Source organism: Rhea pennata, chromosome 1, assembly GCF_028389875.1.
Source record: "Rhea pennata isolate bPtePen1 chromosome 1, bPtePen1.pri, whole genome shotgun sequence".
In the NCBI taxonomy this organism is placed as follows: Eukaryota; Metazoa; Chordata; class Aves; order Rheiformes; family Rheidae; genus Rhea; species Rhea pennata.
This window is the reverse complement of record NC_084663.1, coordinates 82,106,480-82,125,946: the sequence shown is the minus strand read 5'-3', so window position 1 is coordinate 82,125,946 and position 19,467 is coordinate 82,106,480. Positions and strand designations below refer to the sequence as shown.

The following is a 19,467-nucleotide window of genomic DNA, read 5'->3' as shown; positions in this document are numbered from 1 at the left end:
TACTGTGCTACAGGTTGTATCCCTGCCACTGATCCACTCCAAATCAGGCAGAACTGTTCTGTTAAGTCATTTCCCATGAAACTGAATCTCAGTTGACCAACACCAGAATAGAGCATGTGTTTAGTGCACTGGGCCTTCAGCGCAAATTATGCAATCTGCGCATTCACATCTCAGGCCCATTAAAGGAGTGATTGTTCTCTTTCATGTGACAGGAGATATCTGAGGCATCAGGATTATTTAATGGGGACTGATGGATCTGCAGTCAGGGAAATTGTCACTTTATGGGGGCATAAAGCGCTCCATAATGCACAGAGAAGAGGAAGCAGGGCTGCACTGTTAAAGATTAATTGTGAAAATTGACTTGCTCAATTACAGAAAGAATGATAGTGCATTATCACTGCTTTCTTTCAGCCTCCAGACTTGCACATTTTTAAAAGGTTTTTTATTACATTACTGTTTCACTATCTGAACATTTACATAAATTAGGTAAAATCTTATGAAACCATGCAGCAGTTTAACATAAACTGTTTTTGTTCTCATTAGCAGTAAATACTATCCAGCCTGCAGAAGCTGTAGCCACTGACTTTACTGGTACAGATGGAATGCAAGTGACCTCTCTTTCTTCTAGTTTCTACAATGACTCAGTTCATAAATGGCTTCCCTACCCACAGTTTGAGAAGAAGTAATTGAATAGATCTGGAGAGCAGCCAAGAATACATACTTTTCCCCAAAATTCTCAATTGTCTTCTTTCCTTAATAGTAAAGTTGCTCAGGAAAATGGAAAAAAACATCCATTTCACAAGTATGTATGGGGAAAAGGGTATCCACATTCCATCAAAATTCCATTGCATTGGATTTTTTTTCCTACCACATTGACCTAACAAAGAAAGAAAAATAAATAAAAGGTGCTTGCTTCTTCTGTTCCAACTTCTAAGCAATTTGACTACTGATCTTGCACAGGACTAATCTCTGCAAAAACATCCTATTCTTTCTATTTTCCCCACCTCTACACCTCAAATCTGCAATCTGAATATTTGTTTTATCCTCTTGCCATGTTTCATTTTTCAGATTGCAAGCCTTTGAACCAGGGTCCTCCATGCATTACAAGTGGGATTCTGCAAATGATCCTCGGGGGAAATTAACACTTGATTCTTCAAGACTTTCATAGGAGCTAAATGTCCATATAAAACACCACAGCTAAAGCTCCTGTTTATCATCTAGCTCAGTAGAGCCATTCACAGACTTGATCAAGGTTCAGGCCCTCCTCTTGAACTAGTTTCAAAATCATACCAGAACTTACAAGTAGCAGAAGGAAAGGATCTCAGATATGGCCAGCAAAATGATGCTCACTCCCTAGCTGAACGGTGTACAAGAAATGAGAATTGGCATATACCTCAGACCTCTGCACTGCTAGAGTGATGACCAAAATACTCGCGGGGTCTCCAAACACTGGGACTGGTGCTCAGAGGGGCTGTGAGATCTCCATCCTTAGAGATACTCAAAAATCGACTGGATAGGTCCCTTGCCAGACTGCTCAACATTAGCCCTGCTTTGAGGGCTTGTACCAGAAGACTGCTAAATGTCCCTTCAGATCTAAATTTGTTTATAATTCTGTGATTGTGCTCTGTGATACCACTTGACCAAATACCTGTCTTTGTGAGAAGGTAATCAATTTCCTTAACTTACACTGAAGTTAGGAAAAGGTCACTAAAGAGGTCAGGAACTAGGAAGCACAGGCTTCAGAGGAAGGAGGTACCAAAAATGCATGTTGTATGTTACTACAAATCACTTGGAGGTTCCCATTCTGAAACACTCAGAAATTTTTCAGATGAGTAGCTCAAACTTAAATCCAACTGGAAATTGAATTTTAGTCACCAGTTCAGCTGAGCTATGTTGGATGATTGATCTTCCCTGGTGTTGAACAATTTTTGTGAAGCACTGGTGCGCTGCATTCTTCCTGGAATGAAGGAAAGATGCACCTTTTCCATAAGAAATACTTAGCACCTTGCAGAAATCATCTCTCTTTTGACTTATCACTTGACATTGCTATGCACGTCCAGGGAGGCAAGGAAAATAAGCAGTTTTTAGGAGGAGTGCACTTACGGCAGAAGTCAGGTTCTCTCCACTGGATCAGGACACTTTTCCGAGCACATGCTGTTGCATAAGTAGCGATAGCAGAGCACAGACAATCCTTGCCATCAGCACAAGAGCAAACATCAAAGCGGCAGTTCTTCACATAGGGAGTGGGACTGACTTCATGGTGACAGGGTTCAAATACAGAAGACATCAGAATGGAGCAAGAATCCTCAGCAAACTTGGCTAAAAAGAGACAAACAGTATGCTCAAGCAATTGCTGGCTTCTAAGGCAAACTAGAAGAGCCATAGTAAGCATTTTCTTTTGCTTTTGAGTAAAAAATAATTGGAGGAATAAAATGGGATCAAGTACACATAGTATCATTGCTCATAAGTTATCCTCTACTAAAATAATAATGTTTCACTAGTAAAACAAATCAAGAAACAGCAATAGTTTTCTATTCTTTTACTACCATTCCCAGCACCATACTTCCTCTTACAAGGCTTCTGCTTTCTGCTGCTTTTTACATTTGCAAAATTAAGCATTTTTGGTTGCACCGCACTCACAAATCAGCAGTGCCTGCTCTGGTTTATGGCCACAAAGTTTTGTGTGTTCTTCCTCCTTCTGGAAACCAGAGGGATGCAACACCTGACAAAAGAAAGTTGCTCTGAAAATTGCTCTCCATGTCTAACCAGGATGGTCAAACAGTATAACGAAGAGGAACACTGCATGTTGGAATACAGTAAGAAAAGGGAGATAAACAATCAGAAAAAGTAAAAAGATATAAGGATAGAGGGGTGAAAAGGATAGGTGTTTTATCCCCCTAGAGGACAAATGTATATTATTGCTATCAGTTCAATGATTAGTTTGAGCAATACATATTTATGCCGTGGCTATAATGATCCAGTTCTGACTGTGGCTCAAACAGAAGATCACCAGGATTCTAGATTAGAGCTTTTTGTTTTCAGTTTTCACAAAACATTGCATTCTCCATAACTTGCTTCAATCAGTGCTTCATTTTTTCTTTTACAGAGATTATAGTGACCCTGCTACAAATGTGAGTAACACTGGCTGCTTTTCTTTTCTTCTTTTATTTTTTTTAATTATGTAAAGTTGAAGATTACACACTCCTACACATCAGCACATGTTAACTTTGGATAGAGTTCAGTACCTAAACGAGGATTGAGATTGCAGGGGTAGCTGTCTTGTTTCAACAAGTCTTGGCAACCTGCGTTGAGCTTCCAGGAGTTTCCAAAATCTTCCACAAGTGCTTCCACCATGCCAGAAGGAGTAAGAAAATCATCCCCTTGGTTACCATTGTAATTTCCACATAGTCCACACATCCTTTCAGTATACACTGAGGACAGCTAAAGCAGACAATGTTAGCCCCGTCATCCTTCAGAATAGGTCACCACTCTACAGTAAGGTTTTCTAAAGAATGAACCATGTACAATCTAAAATCAAAGGAATTATTAAATACATAGGAAAACAACACTATCAACACAGTCTCCTCCTACTACATTTTTATACTGCTAATAAAAATACTATTAGTAGTAGTAACAGAACTGATAATTTTAGATGGTTAGCTGAAGGTGCCTGGGAAAAAAATGGGTTACTTTTGTGCTATTAACAGCACACTAGTTTACTTTTTTCCTTGTGATCCCCCTTGATTCATGTAAATGAATATGGCATCAGTTGGGGGTGCATTTTTGAATATAGTGAAATTATTATCCTTGAAATTGTAATAATTTGAGAAAAGACAGAGCACCTGAAGCCATGCCACCTTTTAAAAAATATTAAAAGATAAAGAATATTTAAATAGATTGTAGAGTCCCAAAACAGAGGCAATGATGGAGGAGTTGTTTCCCTTAATATTAAGTGAAATTTCCTTATTATTAAAATAAGGAAAAGAGTATTACCCTTAAAGCTATATTACTTCACATTAGATCTTCCTCCTGCCTATGGAAACTTATGACACACTAAAAGAAATATTGCAAACAACCCACATAACAGATTTACTTTTCACCTAGCCTTATTCTTAGTGTAGCTCCAGAGACATCTGAAACAAGACCCTAAACTGAGAAGTAAACAGGGAAAAAAATCTAACAATGTGTCCAATAGGAAAACATAAATGCTTTTTCTTCCATGAAGAACTGTCAGCTTCTATTAGAAGTCCAGGTTTGGTACATCACAAGTGTTACTACCTGTCCTGAGAAGCTGACTCAGTGATTTAATGATACAATAGCTCTTTGTGTGCATTTACTAGATTGTTAGTCTTAGTCACATTGGCAGGCATAACCTGTGAAACAGGACCAAATAAGCTAGAACATCACATTTTGAAGAAAACTGCTGTTCTATTTAATTAAAAATTTTAAAAAGCTCTAAAAGAATAACCCGAAGCTTCCCTCCATAAGAACAAAACAGTCAGAGATTAAATACTGTGTCAAAAGGCTCAATCAGAAATTTTCAAAGCGTTTATACCCTCATTATTCCAAAGACTTGACTTTTTCATGTGCTCTGCAGACAGAGAATGACTCATGCAAACCCAATCACAGATATCAAGCAGTCACAGAAAGACGTGTCTTCTTGGGAAACACAGAAAGAATTTTTACCAGAAGCACTGGCCAAGCTAGTGGAAGTGTATCACTTCCCCCAATTGTCAGAAATATTTGGCAACAAGTTGGTCTGCAAATCCAAACAAATTCTCCAAAGCAATAAGAAAGCTGCTTCAGATATCCAGCTAGAGAAGGAATTCAGAACAGAACCAAGTAAATGCAGACAATTAGAGGAATTTCCACTGCTTTTCTGGGAAAAGTATCTGGAGCAAAAAAAAAATGATAATGTAAAAGAAAGAATTTGCCACGCTACATGGGTGTCTGACCAGGCAGAAAGATATTTTGGTTACAGAGGAAAGCCAAATATTCTGAGACATGTCAAAGGACTAAATTGCATTATTCTAAGCCCTAAAACAACTTGTAGGACTCTTGGAACACAAAGATACAGGCTAGATCAAAACAACAACAAAAACACTGATGCTTTCCAAAGTTATTCTTGACCTTTCTTCTCTGTTGTCTTTTCAGTTGTTGTACACACTAGCTTTCTTGGACCCTTACGTTGTATGATATTTAAACCAGATATTTAAATGAGGCAAGAAGAGTGCAAATCCCATGCCATGGTTCTGAAATAGCAGCACTCACTGATCTTTATAAGCAGCACTTCCAGAGAAACTGGCTTCCTTGAAGAAATATTCTCAGTGAAAGAAGCAGCCCCACACAAGATCCAGCTCTAGAGCCCTTATTACAAATCAGACTCAAACAGAAGACTGCATGATTGCTAAGTACGCACCCTTCCACACAAATATGGTATGAGCAAAGAAGTCTGCAGTGGCCCAGCAGCATGTGGGAGCATGCCACTCTATACTGCTTATGCCTACAGCCTGCAGATCACCACTCTGAGACGCAACACTGCAGATGGACTCATGCCTTTTGAGTCAGTGAATACGCCCACAGAGACAACATCAGCAGCCTCTGAGGCCTTACTAGCTGAAGAAAACAGCTTCTTGTACAAGCAAATAGGGTATAGATGGCTTAGCAGGAGAAGATGATCACAACTTGGTTGTTAAAATAGGTTTGCTGTTTACTGTCTTTGCAGATCTGAAGACCTTTGGAGAGCACTGCATTTATGTAATCTGACCTTCCACATAACTCAGCCCAGAAGACTGTCATTACTTTGGTCTTACGCAAACCAGAGCATATCTTTTGGCGTAGTGAATAGTGATTAATACAGCAGTAGTGGTGTTTAAACATTCCAGTGATTCCAGCCACTGAAATAGGGTCAGGTGTGTGTGTTAGCTTATCAGCAATCAGGGAATATTCCACGATAGTTAATCCCCTCTCCTTCCCTCACAGGCTTTTCTGTGCTGCAACTTATTCTGTAGCTTGCAGCACAGAGCAAGTTGTTCATGTAAAGCTTTGTGTTGTTGCAGCTAGACTGCTTCCCTTACAGTCCATTTCATTAAAACCTAGCTTGGATATTCCTACACTCTACTGCTGTATGTAGCACCAAGAAGCCTTAATTGTCAATCAAGACTGACTTTAAACATTCATCATAGTAGAAGTAACATGCAACATCGCCTGTAGGAGTTAATTGATTTTTCCTGGAAATTATGAATAACTATGTCCCTAGAGCCATATTCTTCACTATTTTAACTCATGCAAATACTTTGCTACAGACAAAGACAGTCAAACCAAATGAAAGTAAAAATCCAGTTTGGATGGTGTAAGTTGTGCAGAACATAAAACTATTCATGGCTAATAATGCCTGTCATTGCATAAAAAGTTGGGAAGGGGAAAGGTTACTAAGCTGCTGTAGGATGAAAATGTTTGTGTTTCTGGAATACAAATGGACCTGTATATTGCTCTGGGGGTAGCAAAAGAGAATGGAATTTCTAAAATGCAATACAAAGTAATTTCTTCATTCAAACAATGAAAATCTTTGTACGTGTTTGGGTGGGATAAGAAATGTGGAAAAAAACAGAAAGAAATAAAAAAGATAGAAAGAAAGAGTACCTTCACTAAGAGTTTACCATGACCATCCCAGTCAATCTGCAAATCTTCTCCATAGGTAAGGCGAACAGAAGTCATCACGGTACGCTGGATACGAAGGGCACCTGAAGACAACCACACAGTTTCAGTGAAGCCAGGATGCAGTGTTTCATCCTTTACGACTATTGTGCCACTCCAAACAGGCCAACAGAGCTGGGGTCACACAGCAGGGAGTACACAAGTGTGTCAAAGCAAGGAGTATCAACTAGACATACTTCACACTTTCCAAGCTTTGTGCCCTTCTAAATGTGCCCTGTGCTACCTTCTAAATTAAACAAGGGGAAAAATATCTCACAAATTCAGATCAGTTACTTCTCTGAGTTTAGTGGTGCTGAGCTAAGATGTCATCTAGAGATAGAAGCAGGAAATGACAGAACTTTTAGAGCATGGAAGTGCAAAAGCTGCAAATGAGAATTTGCTATTGAAAACACTTTTTGATTAACCTAGGCTAAAGCATGCCAGTAAACTCAAAGGAGAAAGGAGACTCCTTCAGTGACTGGCCACAGCTAGCCTAGGCAAACACACCTTGCAGCAAAGGGATCTGTATGTCTTGTCCATTCAGGGAAATTCCTCCTCCGTGTTTCATTTTAATGAGGCTGTTCTCCATATCCTGGATTCGAACAGAAGCTGAGCGAGTGCATACGGCATCAGGATCATCTGCACACTACAGAGAAGCCAACATTTGCCTTGAACATCAAGTTTTCACATTAGCCCCAAGCCCACAAAAGGTAGCTAGGCATTTAATTCAGGAAGTGTTAAGTGTCTTGATGCTTTTATGGAGCTAGTTTCTGCACCCTACAAATACCACGCTCACAGTCTTTCTTTTATTATCCTGTCACTCGCACACCAGAGAACTATTCGGAGCTTCTCATCTGAGTCCTGGAAAGCATTCTGCAGGAATTACACTATACAGGTGTGAGTGGAACCCATGGTGATCCTCCAAGCGACCCAGCATCAGCTCTTCCTGACTGCTGTAGGTACAGGGAGGGCATGCCACCCACCCTGACCCAAACCCTGGCAGACTGGGAAACAGTTATGTAGTTTGCACTATCCAAGACCATTGTTCCTGTTTATTTTCCAGGCTGTGGGTTATACAGATGAGGAACCGTGATTACACGCTCTCTGGTTTCAAAAGAAAAGTTTCAATGGAAACCCAGTCATGCAGGTTCAACAACTCAAGTGACCTCAGAGATGCTTTATCAGAGCTTTCTGAGGTAGGCTACATGCGTAGGTTGTGTGTAAAATCATCACACCCCATTTATCTAGAGCCTGTGACCTCCCTCTTGCTTCTCCCCTGCACCTCATCTCTCTCCATCTGCAAGGCAAACAAATATTTTCCACATTGCTCTAAGTCTTCTGATTCACTCTTTCCTTTCTTTGCCTCTCATTGATTAGGTATCCTCTTCGGTTTCTAGTTTAATTCACCTATTCCTACACACAGCTAGTTGATATGTAAACGACTGAGTTAACCTCCCTGTGACACTCCCTCTGCGGTTCTCTTCCTTCCCCGTGCTGGTCTGGCACCCTTTCCTCCTTCCCTTGAACCACCACTGACCATCAGCTGTCTTTCTCACTTCCTTCACAGAGCAGTGGAGAAAGCTGGGACTTCCTGACCAGCTAGTGAGCAGCAGAAGCTGCTAGTCAAAGGGCAGCATGAAAAAGCAAAACCCTTATTAACCAAGAAGAAAGACTGTATGTTATTTAAACTAATTATTTCATTACTTTTGTTGATGTGTGCATCTGCAATTCATACCATACTCCCATAGCCCTTCCCACTCTCTCAAAAATGTACACGCGTGTGCACACACACACACAAACACAACATGGGTGCTGTTACCTGGACAGTCTCGATGATAACAGAAAAGGAGTTTTCCACACAATCTTTGGCAAATAAGTACTGACAAATCCCACTGAAGGTGAAATACTTGTTGTCAAAGCTTTTGAAATGGGATTGGCCGGTGACAGAGCATTCTCCTGAAAAATGCACAGAGCAGTTAATCATTCCAGTGCCAGCTGTGAGCAAAACATTGCCTTATCAAGTCACAGAGGGGGAAAGGGTCCACAAGGCCCATGTTCCCTTGAGGCTGGAGAGCACAGGCAAGATATTTATCTTGCTATTCCTACAAATCATTTTCTGTGTTAACAGTAGGATCAACAGAAGCTGGATAACATTGTATATAAATCACAGTCAGGAGAAGCCTGTATAATTTTACAAACAGGTAAACTTTTAATAATTATGATGCGAGAGGACAGTTTAGTTCTCTGCATTGAAGAAAGTTTGATGCTTCTGTAGTAGGTACCTGAGTTGTCCTGGAAATTCAGCAGTTACTCAAGGTTTCCCCAGGCCTGGTCATACACAAATCATATCAATTTAAGTAAATTAGTTTATTGAATTAAAGTCCTTAATCTAATCATAATTTGTCTTAAAGTATTTTAATTTCTACTTAAGTAGATGCTGATGGCACTAACCAGTTTTAAGTAGCACTCCCCACCTTTTATGTAGAAAGTAAGTTTCCCTCTTTATGCTTTATATGCTGGGATATATTGCTTCTGTACATCTACATAGGGGCTTCCAACATCTTGCCTTATTACACTTTAAAATCTCTTTTTCTTAATCCAGCGTAACACACCTGCATCCTTGGAGCAGGCTGCAGAATGTAGACATTTTTACAGTTAAAAAACAAAATTTCTAACACTTTCTGTACTCTCCCTGTTGCTTTCCTCTTCTTTTGCAGAGAAGCCTGATTCTGAGTCAGTTACACACTTGTGTTTTGGCAGATTGTGAGCCCTGTCTTTGTCTCTCTACTGGTGTTTTTAGAGCATTTCAGTATGGCTTTACCAAGGCAATAGTGTCTGAAATCTGTCTCCAACAATGGCCTCCTTTAACACAGCCCCGAAAAAGTGCTGATCCCTTGGTTGGGCTGCCTTGAATACTGATGTCTTATTCTAACATTAAGGTAAAAAAAACTTATTAGGATGAAGAGTTGGAAGACAATCACATTAAAAATCCTTCCAAGGACAGAATTTATGCTGATCTTTACTCTGAACTGCTATCTTAATTAACAAGCTAATATACATATATATATATATATATAATATATATATTTATATATACATACTTATTACAGCTACATCTAAAATCCTTATAGAATAAAATGGAACCCTGCTTGACACTTTCCCACCTTTCTACTACAAAGAGGCCTTCTAAATATATTTGCCTGTCAATATGTTTTTGCAAGATGTGGCTTATTTTCCTTTCCAAGAAGGCAGTATTCAGATATCACAACAGGGATTCAGTTTCATATTATGCTAGGGTCTCTACAAACACAGTGGAAGGCTCCAACTCCAAAGAGCTTACAAAGAAGTTCTTTCATGAGCAGAGTATTACACTTACACATGGTCCCACAGGTGGACACAGACCTCCTTGTCCAGAGCAAAATTCAGATGCTGGGCCTACATTAGCAAGCCACTTGCAAAGGATGAAGAAAAGTTAATGTCACAAGTTGGCAAGTGAACCTATGACTTATTCTCTCTTCACTGTCTTTGAGTTCCTCAGAAGCAAGTTCTGTATAATGCATGTCAAATGGAAATTTCCCTCTCCAACATATCATTCAGTGTTAACAGCCTTAAACTACCCTGTATTGAAGAAAAGCTTCACAGATCCTGAGGACTCCCAACCTTGCCCAGCAGCAGGTCATTCTAAGATAAGTCTTGCTATGTTGTCAATCCCTGGAAAGTATTGTGTCTTGATATTTATTAGTCCACCCTAAAATCATACTTGCTAGTAGACAACACTTATATTGCAGGTAAAACAAGATTTATTCTACTTAACTACAGAATCAATTAACTAGTTACTAGTTAATTAGTTACTAGTGACTAATACTAGTTACTAGATTTGGGGAAAAAAAGATTTAAAGGAAATGAGTCATAACCCACCATATACTGTACAGTTTGATTTCCAGGGTGTTCTCTGCAACTAAGAGCTGACCAAAGAGGTTTGCAGCTTGAAGAAATAAGGTCCGATTCCCCAGACAGATCCCAGTCCTTTGGCATTGCTCCTGGAATTGAAACTTCTTACCTGCAGCAAAGTTTCTTCTTATGGATCCCTCTATCTACTTCGTTTAGTATAATACATCCCATGGGATTTCCTGAAACCCACAGTCTTTATAATTAATGTTATTATGATATCAGCTTGACAGCCTCTTGCTAGTACTGACTCTTGCACTGGCTTCTGAAACACTAGCTCCACCTGGGCATCCAGCTTATCACCTAAATTATATCCAGCCAATTTATTCACACAATGCACAGGAACCCCTTCTTGACAAACAGGCTGGTAAAAAATACGAATTTATGAGTCTAATTGCATAAATGATATGATAGATTACTTTAGAAATACACATTGTAAAAATACTTAATGAACAATAAACTCTTGTATTGCTTCAAATAAAGAGAAAATGGGATAGCTAACAATGTAAACTTGAGTACCGTTCCAGTCAAGAATTGCTACTTCAGGAGGCTTTGCCACCCTGCCATACTGACTCATTACAGCTTGTGTACATTAGCAGGTACATATATATCAACATATGTATAGGACCTTCAGCCTTTCTTATTCAAGACTAGTTGAAATATACCAACTAAAGGCACAAAAATAAGCTACTTTTGCTTTTGATTTCTGCTTATCCTGCAGAACTTCCCAAATCAGAAAAGGCAGCAATGCAATACTCCCTCTTACACAAAGCTATATATTGATATCTGATTGCAGTATCAGGATTATCTTCATTTTCATAATCACAAAGAAGAAAAAAATGGCTAGAGTTGAAAATAACAATAAGGTACACACGTTATTTATTTAAAACAAAATTAAGCCTAGATCAGAAGACAATAAGGCTAAGATTTATAACCTAGATCAAAACAGAAGTTAGAAAAAGACCTAATGCTCATTTGTCAACATGTTGCTGCACATTAGCTAAGAGACATGTGGAATCTCCTGGGAATGTATGCTTCACTTTGTTTGTTAGATCATGAGATTCCCTGCACTTCAGGAGATCTTTAGTAAACACTACAAGCAAAGGGCTTCTCAGTTGCCTGCCTAAAACCTCATTTCTATTTTGAGTGTTTGCATATCTACATTTTTTTTCTGCTAACATTTTGGGGCAAATGCTCTTTCAGTCAGGAGAGAATACATCACTGAGGGATTAGGCAAGCCTACTGTGAATAGAAAGACAGACTTTTTGATACGTATTTTTAGACAACTGTGTTTCTCTCAATTTTTTGGAGATTGCACATTGTGAAGATCTCATCTCAAAAACTTATCTGCTCTCCCCTTTCTTGTTCTGCAATAACCCCAGTCTCCTTCTCAGTCCTCTTGAGTGTCAAATGCAGAGAGGACAAACAAGATGATGAGCTGTGTTCTGTCCCTGCAGACTCCTTTGTACAATGCAGGAAGAGCCAAATGCCACTTCAGGTCAAGCAGGCCTTTTTGTGGCTGAAAACAGTGCAGGGACTTGTGACAGCTGACTAATCACAGACCTACTAGAAGTAAATAAAGAAGAAGATACTTTTCTGGCCAACATGCAGCAGGAAAATTCACATCCCCTGTGCAGGCAGGACATAACTGGGAGAGCAGCAATAGGTATATGTGAGTTTGGGAGGCAGACCAAGAAGAAGGACAGCGTGAACCCTTCCTGAATCCCCTCTCCATGAAATGCAGGGAGGCCACCTTCTCCAATGGGCTGCATCTCCTTAGTCTGAAAAGTGACATGTAGGGCTCTAGTCCACAGGCTACTAAGAGTGATCTAATCTACTCAAAGTGTTTCAAGAAGTCCCATGAACAAAAGTACACAGATTCAGACAGTCATATAGGGTATACTCAAAGTAACCCAGCAGTGTTCCTCTACTTGAAAGCTGTTCCCCTGAGCACATAGACCCCTATATCTTCATAAATCAAGTAATAAAAAGAAAAATCATTTTTCTCACCAAATAGGTATTTTCACTGTGGCACATAAACCACAGAGCACAAAGTCTGGCTTGCCTCATAAAGGAGAGGTCCTGAAATATGACCCCTGCTCCTTTGCAATTCGAGCAAGCAAATAAGAATAAGGACAAATTTGCCCCCTAAAAATATTGGAGTCACCATACCTGGGCATGCTCCATTGCTGCAGATCCAGATGCCATGTCGACAAATACTAGGAAACACATCATTACAGGTTAGGGAAGAAAACATGAATTCAAATCTTCTGTTGCAACTTTTTCACAAAATAATTGAAACATGAGCCTCTGTTTCATAGAAATTAGATCAATCCCCAACACCCTTTCCATCTCCCATAATATTTTATTAATCTACCCATTCCCCTCATCTCCCCTTGTCATCATCATTCAACAGCAGCCACTTTTGGAAGTATAGTAATATGAGCCGGACTGGTTGTAAAAACTTCCTCCTTTTTTCCCAAAGCTTTGTGCTTACCACAGTTTTCAACTACATTCCACTGATATGGAATGAGTTTTATACAATATTCTCAAAATGCTTCTATTAATATGACAGGATTATAGAAAAAATAAAGTTGTAAGAGATCTCTAGAAACCACATAATATAACCTTCCAGCTAAAAGCAGAGAAGCTTCAAAGCTAGAAAAGGTCACTCTAGGCCTTGTCCATTTAGCTTTTAGAAATCTCCAGGCATGATGCGCCTTTCTGGTTACCTGCTCCAGTGCTGTACCAGTCTTGGATGGATGAAATTTTCTTAAGTCTAAATGAATTTTCCCTTCTTGCAGCTTCTGTCCAATGCTTGCTGTCCTTTTGTTCTGCACCACTGAGAAAAGTCTGGATCTGTTTTCTTTACAAGTTGCCTTTAGATAGTGAAAGTTCCCCTTTAGTCCTTAAGCAAATCTAGTTTTGTTTGTTTCTCCTCATGCCATAATCTCCACTCCCCAATCACCCCCTGTGTCCTCCAATAGACTTTCTCCAGTTTGTCTTTCTCTGTTGCAGTGGCAGGCCCAACACTGGACACAGCACTGCAGGTGCAGCCTCATGACTTTGGCATAGAAGACAATAATCACTTCCCTTGACCTGCTGGGTACCCTTTTGCTAATGCAGACCAGTATGCAGACAGCCTTTAGCACGGTAACAGCACACTGATGAATTCAGTTCCTCTTGCTTCATTGACATCTTTGGGCAATTTAGAAGGACACAGACATCTGTTTTAATGTCTTTGGATAGTGGATTTAGTGCCATGTCCTAAAAGTGCTACTTGTAACATGAACTGATAATGGTTGAGACTTCTGTCATTCAAGCATCTGTGTGAAACCACACACACCAGTCAACCCTAAATTTTACAAAATGCAGTAAGTTTCAAGGGCTCTAGATTCATGTTATTCCTTCAATCATCTGAGCCCTTAAAAACTATTTGTGGGGAGTCAAATTATGGGATGGTACAGTGCAGAGTCAATAGAATAATGTTCTACATAGCAGGATCAAACTTGAATAGCAGGAAGTAGTTAGGCAGCACTGATTTCCCAGGAGTGCTATAATTGTACAATGCAGCCAAGCTCAAAGCTGCAGAGGGCTCCAGGGAAAAAGACAAAATGCTAATCTCACAGCTATGGTTCATACTCCATGACACATGGTGCAGGTAATGAACACCTTCTGGTTAACTCTGAAGACGCATAGACTATCTTTCTTCAGCTATAGTAGCTTTAACTGAGCCCCTCTTCTGTGGTCTAACTGGAAACATCTGGGTACAGTCTTGTCTGAACTCTTTCCACAAATATATTCAGTTATACATACCAGCTCAGGAATACATTACTCATTTCCCTTCCTTTCTTTGGACAGCTACCCTTCCTCTTCAGACTGGCATTCATAAGTGAAAGAAAATTCATGAGCCATGCAGCTGTAAAGATTCATTAGCTTTGCAAGAAGTTCCAAGGACATGCCTGAGCTAAGTTCTCTTGGAAACAAACTCAGAGCTGGGTTTAAAGGAGGTTAGATAAATGTAGGAAGTCAAAACAAAGACACCACTGCTGACACTAACCAGACAGGGGAACCTGCTGGTTTGTCTTATCCACAGGAAACAGGTAGTTCTCTACTGTTTAAGGGAGTATGACCCTCACATTGTTCTATCAGATCAAATGTCATTTTAAAAGCAGAGCTGATTTCTCTTTGTGAACAGCTCACTTCTCAGAAGGGGTTGGCCTTTCCAATCAGAGACCAGAGTCCTTTGCCAGTGAAAATAAGAAAATATATATACGGAGAGATCTAGATAAATCGGAGTCACCAAATTGGTGTTCAGTATTTACCTAGAGCATCAGCAACCACATTGGAGAAACACTGAATTTACCATGAGTTGCAGTCTTGGGAGATAGTGAAGCCAGGAGGATAACGTTTGCCAGAATGAATGCAGGAACAGTCGGAGTTTTCAATGCAATGTTCACCATCAAGTAGCTTCCCCTCTGGATAGATCAGATCACAGCACATATATGTGCACACACACAGGGATATAAACATACAAAAACAATTAGATTTTCTAGTTCTTCATACACTTCTGAAAAACTTCATATACATTATTATCTATAATTAGTCACTCTCAGGCAGCAATTAAGAAGATGAAGGCTTGCCAAAAAGCCTCTTGGGGGCTGGTTACTACTTTCATTTCAGTGCCACCTCTCCCTCCAGTGTGACGAAAGGGCATTTCTGGTGGTCCCAGGGGAGCTCTTCATTCAGGCAGTCTCTGTATCCAAAACACACATGTTGGAGCACACACGAGTCAAAAATGAGGAGCTGTAATCAGTTTGATCAGAGTCAGTCTGGAAATCTGACTGTTTGAGAAATACATACTGGATGCAGTATGCACCTAGAAAAAGCATAGCCTGCAAAGGATAAATCCCAGAGCTAACAGCATGGACCATCAGTAAAAGGTTTCCAGATAGCTTTTGTATCTGTCATAAGAAAAAAGAATCACAGAAACACATAATGATTGAGAGATCTGGAGATCATCTAGTCCAGCATCTCCTTCTCAAGCATGGTTACCTACAGCATGTTAGACAGGATTGCATCTGGGCAGGTTCTGAATATCTCCAGAGGAGACTCCACAATCTCTCTGGGAAACCTGTTCTAGTGCTCTGTTACTCTCACAGTGAAGAAATTCCCCCTCACATTCAGGCGGAACTTCCTGTGGTTCAGTTTGTGCCCTTTGCCTCTTGTTCTGCTGCTGGCCACCACTGAAAAGAGTCTGGCCCCATCCTCTTGACACACTCCCTTAAGGTATTGGTACATATTGAGGAGATCTCCTTTTAGTCTTCTCTTCCCCAGGCTGAAGAGCCCCAGCTCTTGTAGCATCTCCTCATACAAGAGATGCTCCAGTTCTCTAATCATCTTCATAGCCCTCCACTGCATTCTCGCCAGTAGTTCCATGTCTCTCTTCTACTGGGGAGCCCAGAACTGGACACAGTACTCAAGATGCGGCCTCACCAGGTCTGAGTAGAGGAGGAGGACTGCCTCCCTAAACCTGCTGACAACACTCTTCCTAATGCACCCAAGGAGACCATTGGCCTTCTTGACCACAAGGGCACATTGATGGCTCATGGTCAACTTGTTGTCCACCAAAACTCCCAGGTCCTTCTCTGCAGAGCTGCTCTCCAGAAGGTCAGCCCCCAGCCTGTACTGGTGCATGGAATTATTCCTCCCTAGGTGCAGGACCCTACACTTACTCTTGTTAAACTTCATGAGATTTTTCTCTACCCAACTCTCCAGCCTGTCCAGGTCTCTCTGAATGGCAGCACAGTCTTCTGGCATATCAGCCACTCCTCCCAGCTTGGTATCATCAGCCAACTTGCTGAGGAAACACTCTGTCCCTTCATCCAGGTCACTGATGAATAAGTTGAACAATACTGGACCCAGTACTGATCCCTGCGGGACACTGTTAGCTACATGCCTCCACCTAGACTCTGCACCACTGCGCACAACCCTCTGAGCTCTGCCTTTCAGCCAGTTCTCAATTCACCTCACTGTTCACTCCTCTAACCTGTACTTCCTGAGCTTACCTATGAGGATGTTATGGGAAACAGTGTTGAAATCCTTGCTGAAGGCAAATGCACTGCTCAAAGAAAAAGAAAAAAGCAGAGAATGAAGGCGTAAAACTGGACAACAGATAAGTCTAAGAGATGCTGTCTAAGCAACAGAAGAAATATGTAACTGGTTTCAGTTACGTGCTTTCAGCTGCTGTCTTGCTTGTTTTGTAAAACAAATAACAGTAAGGCACTGTACCAGAAATCAGGGTCTGAGAGGAATGAACACCATAGTGGGGGGGCTGGGGTTTCAGGTTGTAACTGCTGCCAGAAGTGAAAGGGCTAAATTTCCAACTTGCATCTGACTGTTGAAGTTTCCATACAACGTTGTTGTAATTACCTATTCTATATATAGAATATTCTATTTTACAAAGTCAGTCTAAGGCACAGAGCAGTCACAAGACATGTTTGAGATTGCACTATAGGGGACAGGTTTCTTTCTCTCAGATCCCTGTGTTGACAGATGGCTGCTATTCCCCCTTTTTAAAAAGAGAAACGCCCATCCCTCATATCTGGGAGACTCCTTCCAATCACCAGCAGAGATTTTGGCCCATTTTCCCTGGCAGCAGCAGTCACCACTGACACTGAGACACAGGTAAGCTCCTTTTCTCCCATTCTTTCTATACCACTGTCTGGAAAGATCTTTGCTGTTGAGAAAAACCTTCCAGGGAGATATATTTCAAACAAGATCTGAGCATTTAAGAGCAGCATGGTTCTCTGGAGAGCACTGCAGAACAGAATGTCTGTCATTTTTCCTGGCAATAGTAATTCTATTTACAGCAATTAAAGTAACTGTGTGATGCATTTAAGAAAAGAAGACATGTTCATTGAACAGATCCTTTTGACTCTTAGAGCACTGTCAGGACGCTAAGAGAAGGTATAATCTTCAACCTGAATCCAAAATTTCCCTATTTGTTCTGTCAAATCCTTCCAGCTTTTTATGAAACTCACATAAAAGTCCTTCCTTGTTAACTGTGCATGAAATACAGTAACAGCACACAGAAAATTGCAACCAGGAATAAAACTCTGCTCATGTCATTATGTACAACAGACAGAGGAGGAGGATGGTGAAAAAATAAAAGTGCCAGCTGAGCTGTCACCTTTAAGCCAATCAAATCTCTGAGATTAATGAATCAATATTAATTAACATTGTTGATTTGAAATCTTGAAGATCTCTAGAAGTGTAGTGTGAATTCTACATATATTGTTTTTCCCTAAGAAACTCCTTCAGTATATTCTTTGCTCTTTCTTCCTGTAACAACTGGATGCTTTCAATGAAAAGCAATTCAGAAGAAATCTAGATAGATCAGTGGTATTTGGTGCCTCATCAAGAAAGGAAGATGATCCTAGAGTATTAGGTCATGCTGATGGTTCACAAAAATATTTATTTTTTAGCTGGGTTTAAGAAATGGCCCTTTCATGGAGGGAACATACAGGCAGTATAGAAACTAATCTATTCCTGGGCATGGCCCCAGAAAAGAGAAGTGTTTCTGATTTCAGAAAAATGTAAAGGAAGACACAGCTTTCCTTCTTCTAATAAAATAGGTAGTGCCACTGCCAAATATTTCCCTGTAAACAACTCAGTAAATAAATTACCAGGGCAGCTGCAGCCATCAGCACATTGTCCATGACACACTTCATTGATATTCAGGCTCTGGCAGGTTTTGGCACAAGGAGATACACACTCCTTATATTCCATGCCAACTGGACATCTTGGCCCTGAAATAATTACAAGAAATTAGAAATGCAAATTCCTCAATAACTCTTAAATAAATAAATCCTTTTAATTAATAGGACTGAACCAGAGAGACCCAGAAAAATGTCATCATCTCTCTAATCAATTATTTCTTTTTCAGAAATGCTTGATTTTCAGTTTGGTGCAGTAGCACCATCTGTTAGCTTGTGTAGCAAATGCTTTGAGCTTAAAATTAATTTCTTTTCTAATAGAATAAGTCTTAACAACTAAATCTAAGTAAATTAAGAACAATCAAACATCAGGAATAATATCTTGGTGATTCAGATAGACAAGCATATTCTGTACCTTTGAGATACACAGTTACTCAACTCATTTGTGAAATCTCAATTATGTTTTATGTTTCCAGGGAGAACTGGGAGATAGTTAAGACTCTGAAATACCATCTTCTTCCACAGAATTAGCAGTGCAAGATAACTTCCATACTGCAGTATATTTACTGCTATCATTATCTATGCCAGGTTGTTATGCAAACATACACTATAGCCATTGCTTCATTTTGATGTGTGGATACATCCCACAGGACTGCATGGAAATGGAGTGGGAAGAGAAGATTAGAGTCTGCCCTTTGCAGCAAAAATGAGGGATGTGGGTGGGTAATACAGGCAGCAGTATTGCCCTCTGTCATCCTGAGTCTTGGGCTCACTCTTACACAGTGTGCCTAACATCAGAACAATGATAACACATCAGCCTTTCATGCCTCCGGGACCATTATCATCACTTCCTCAGAGAGCACACCAGTGCTAGACACTCAGTGATAGAAAGCTAAACACCCACTATGGCAGTAGGCAAGGAATGGATGGTACCTCTCTCTCTCTCTCTCTTTTTTTTTTTTTTTTTTTTTTTTTTTTAATTCATTAATCCTTGGAAAAAATTAAAAATTTCGTTTGTAAAGTCAGGAATTCAAAATCAGCTCAAAGACTCCTGGGAACAGAGAGGGGTTTACTTCATTCATGGCTGTAGTTTTGGGTTTATGGA

At 40.1% G+C, this 19,467-nt stretch overlaps 1 protein-coding gene across 1 annotated transcript in view; it reads right to left on the bottom strand.

The window, feature by feature from the left end:
* Positions 1-19,467, bottom strand: part of VWF (von Willebrand factor) — a 138,305-nt gene that overhangs the window by 99,244 nt on the left and 19,594 nt on the right. The window contains exons 8-15 of the mRNA XM_062593145.1: positions 18,333-18,455; positions 15,011-15,122; positions 12,817-12,863; positions 8,516-8,652; positions 7,204-7,342; positions 6,643-6,743; positions 3,246-3,441; positions 2,104-2,319 (exon numbers count right to left, since the gene is read on the bottom strand). Coding sequence (XP_062449129.1) covers positions 2,104-2,319; positions 3,246-3,441; positions 6,643-6,743; positions 7,204-7,342; positions 8,516-8,652; positions 12,817-12,863; positions 15,011-15,122; positions 18,333-18,455 — 1,071 coding nt within the window. The remainder of the gene's footprint in view (positions 1-2,103; positions 2,320-3,245; positions 3,442-6,642; positions 6,744-7,203; positions 7,343-8,515; positions 8,653-12,816; positions 12,864-15,010; positions 15,123-18,332; positions 18,456-19,467) is intronic.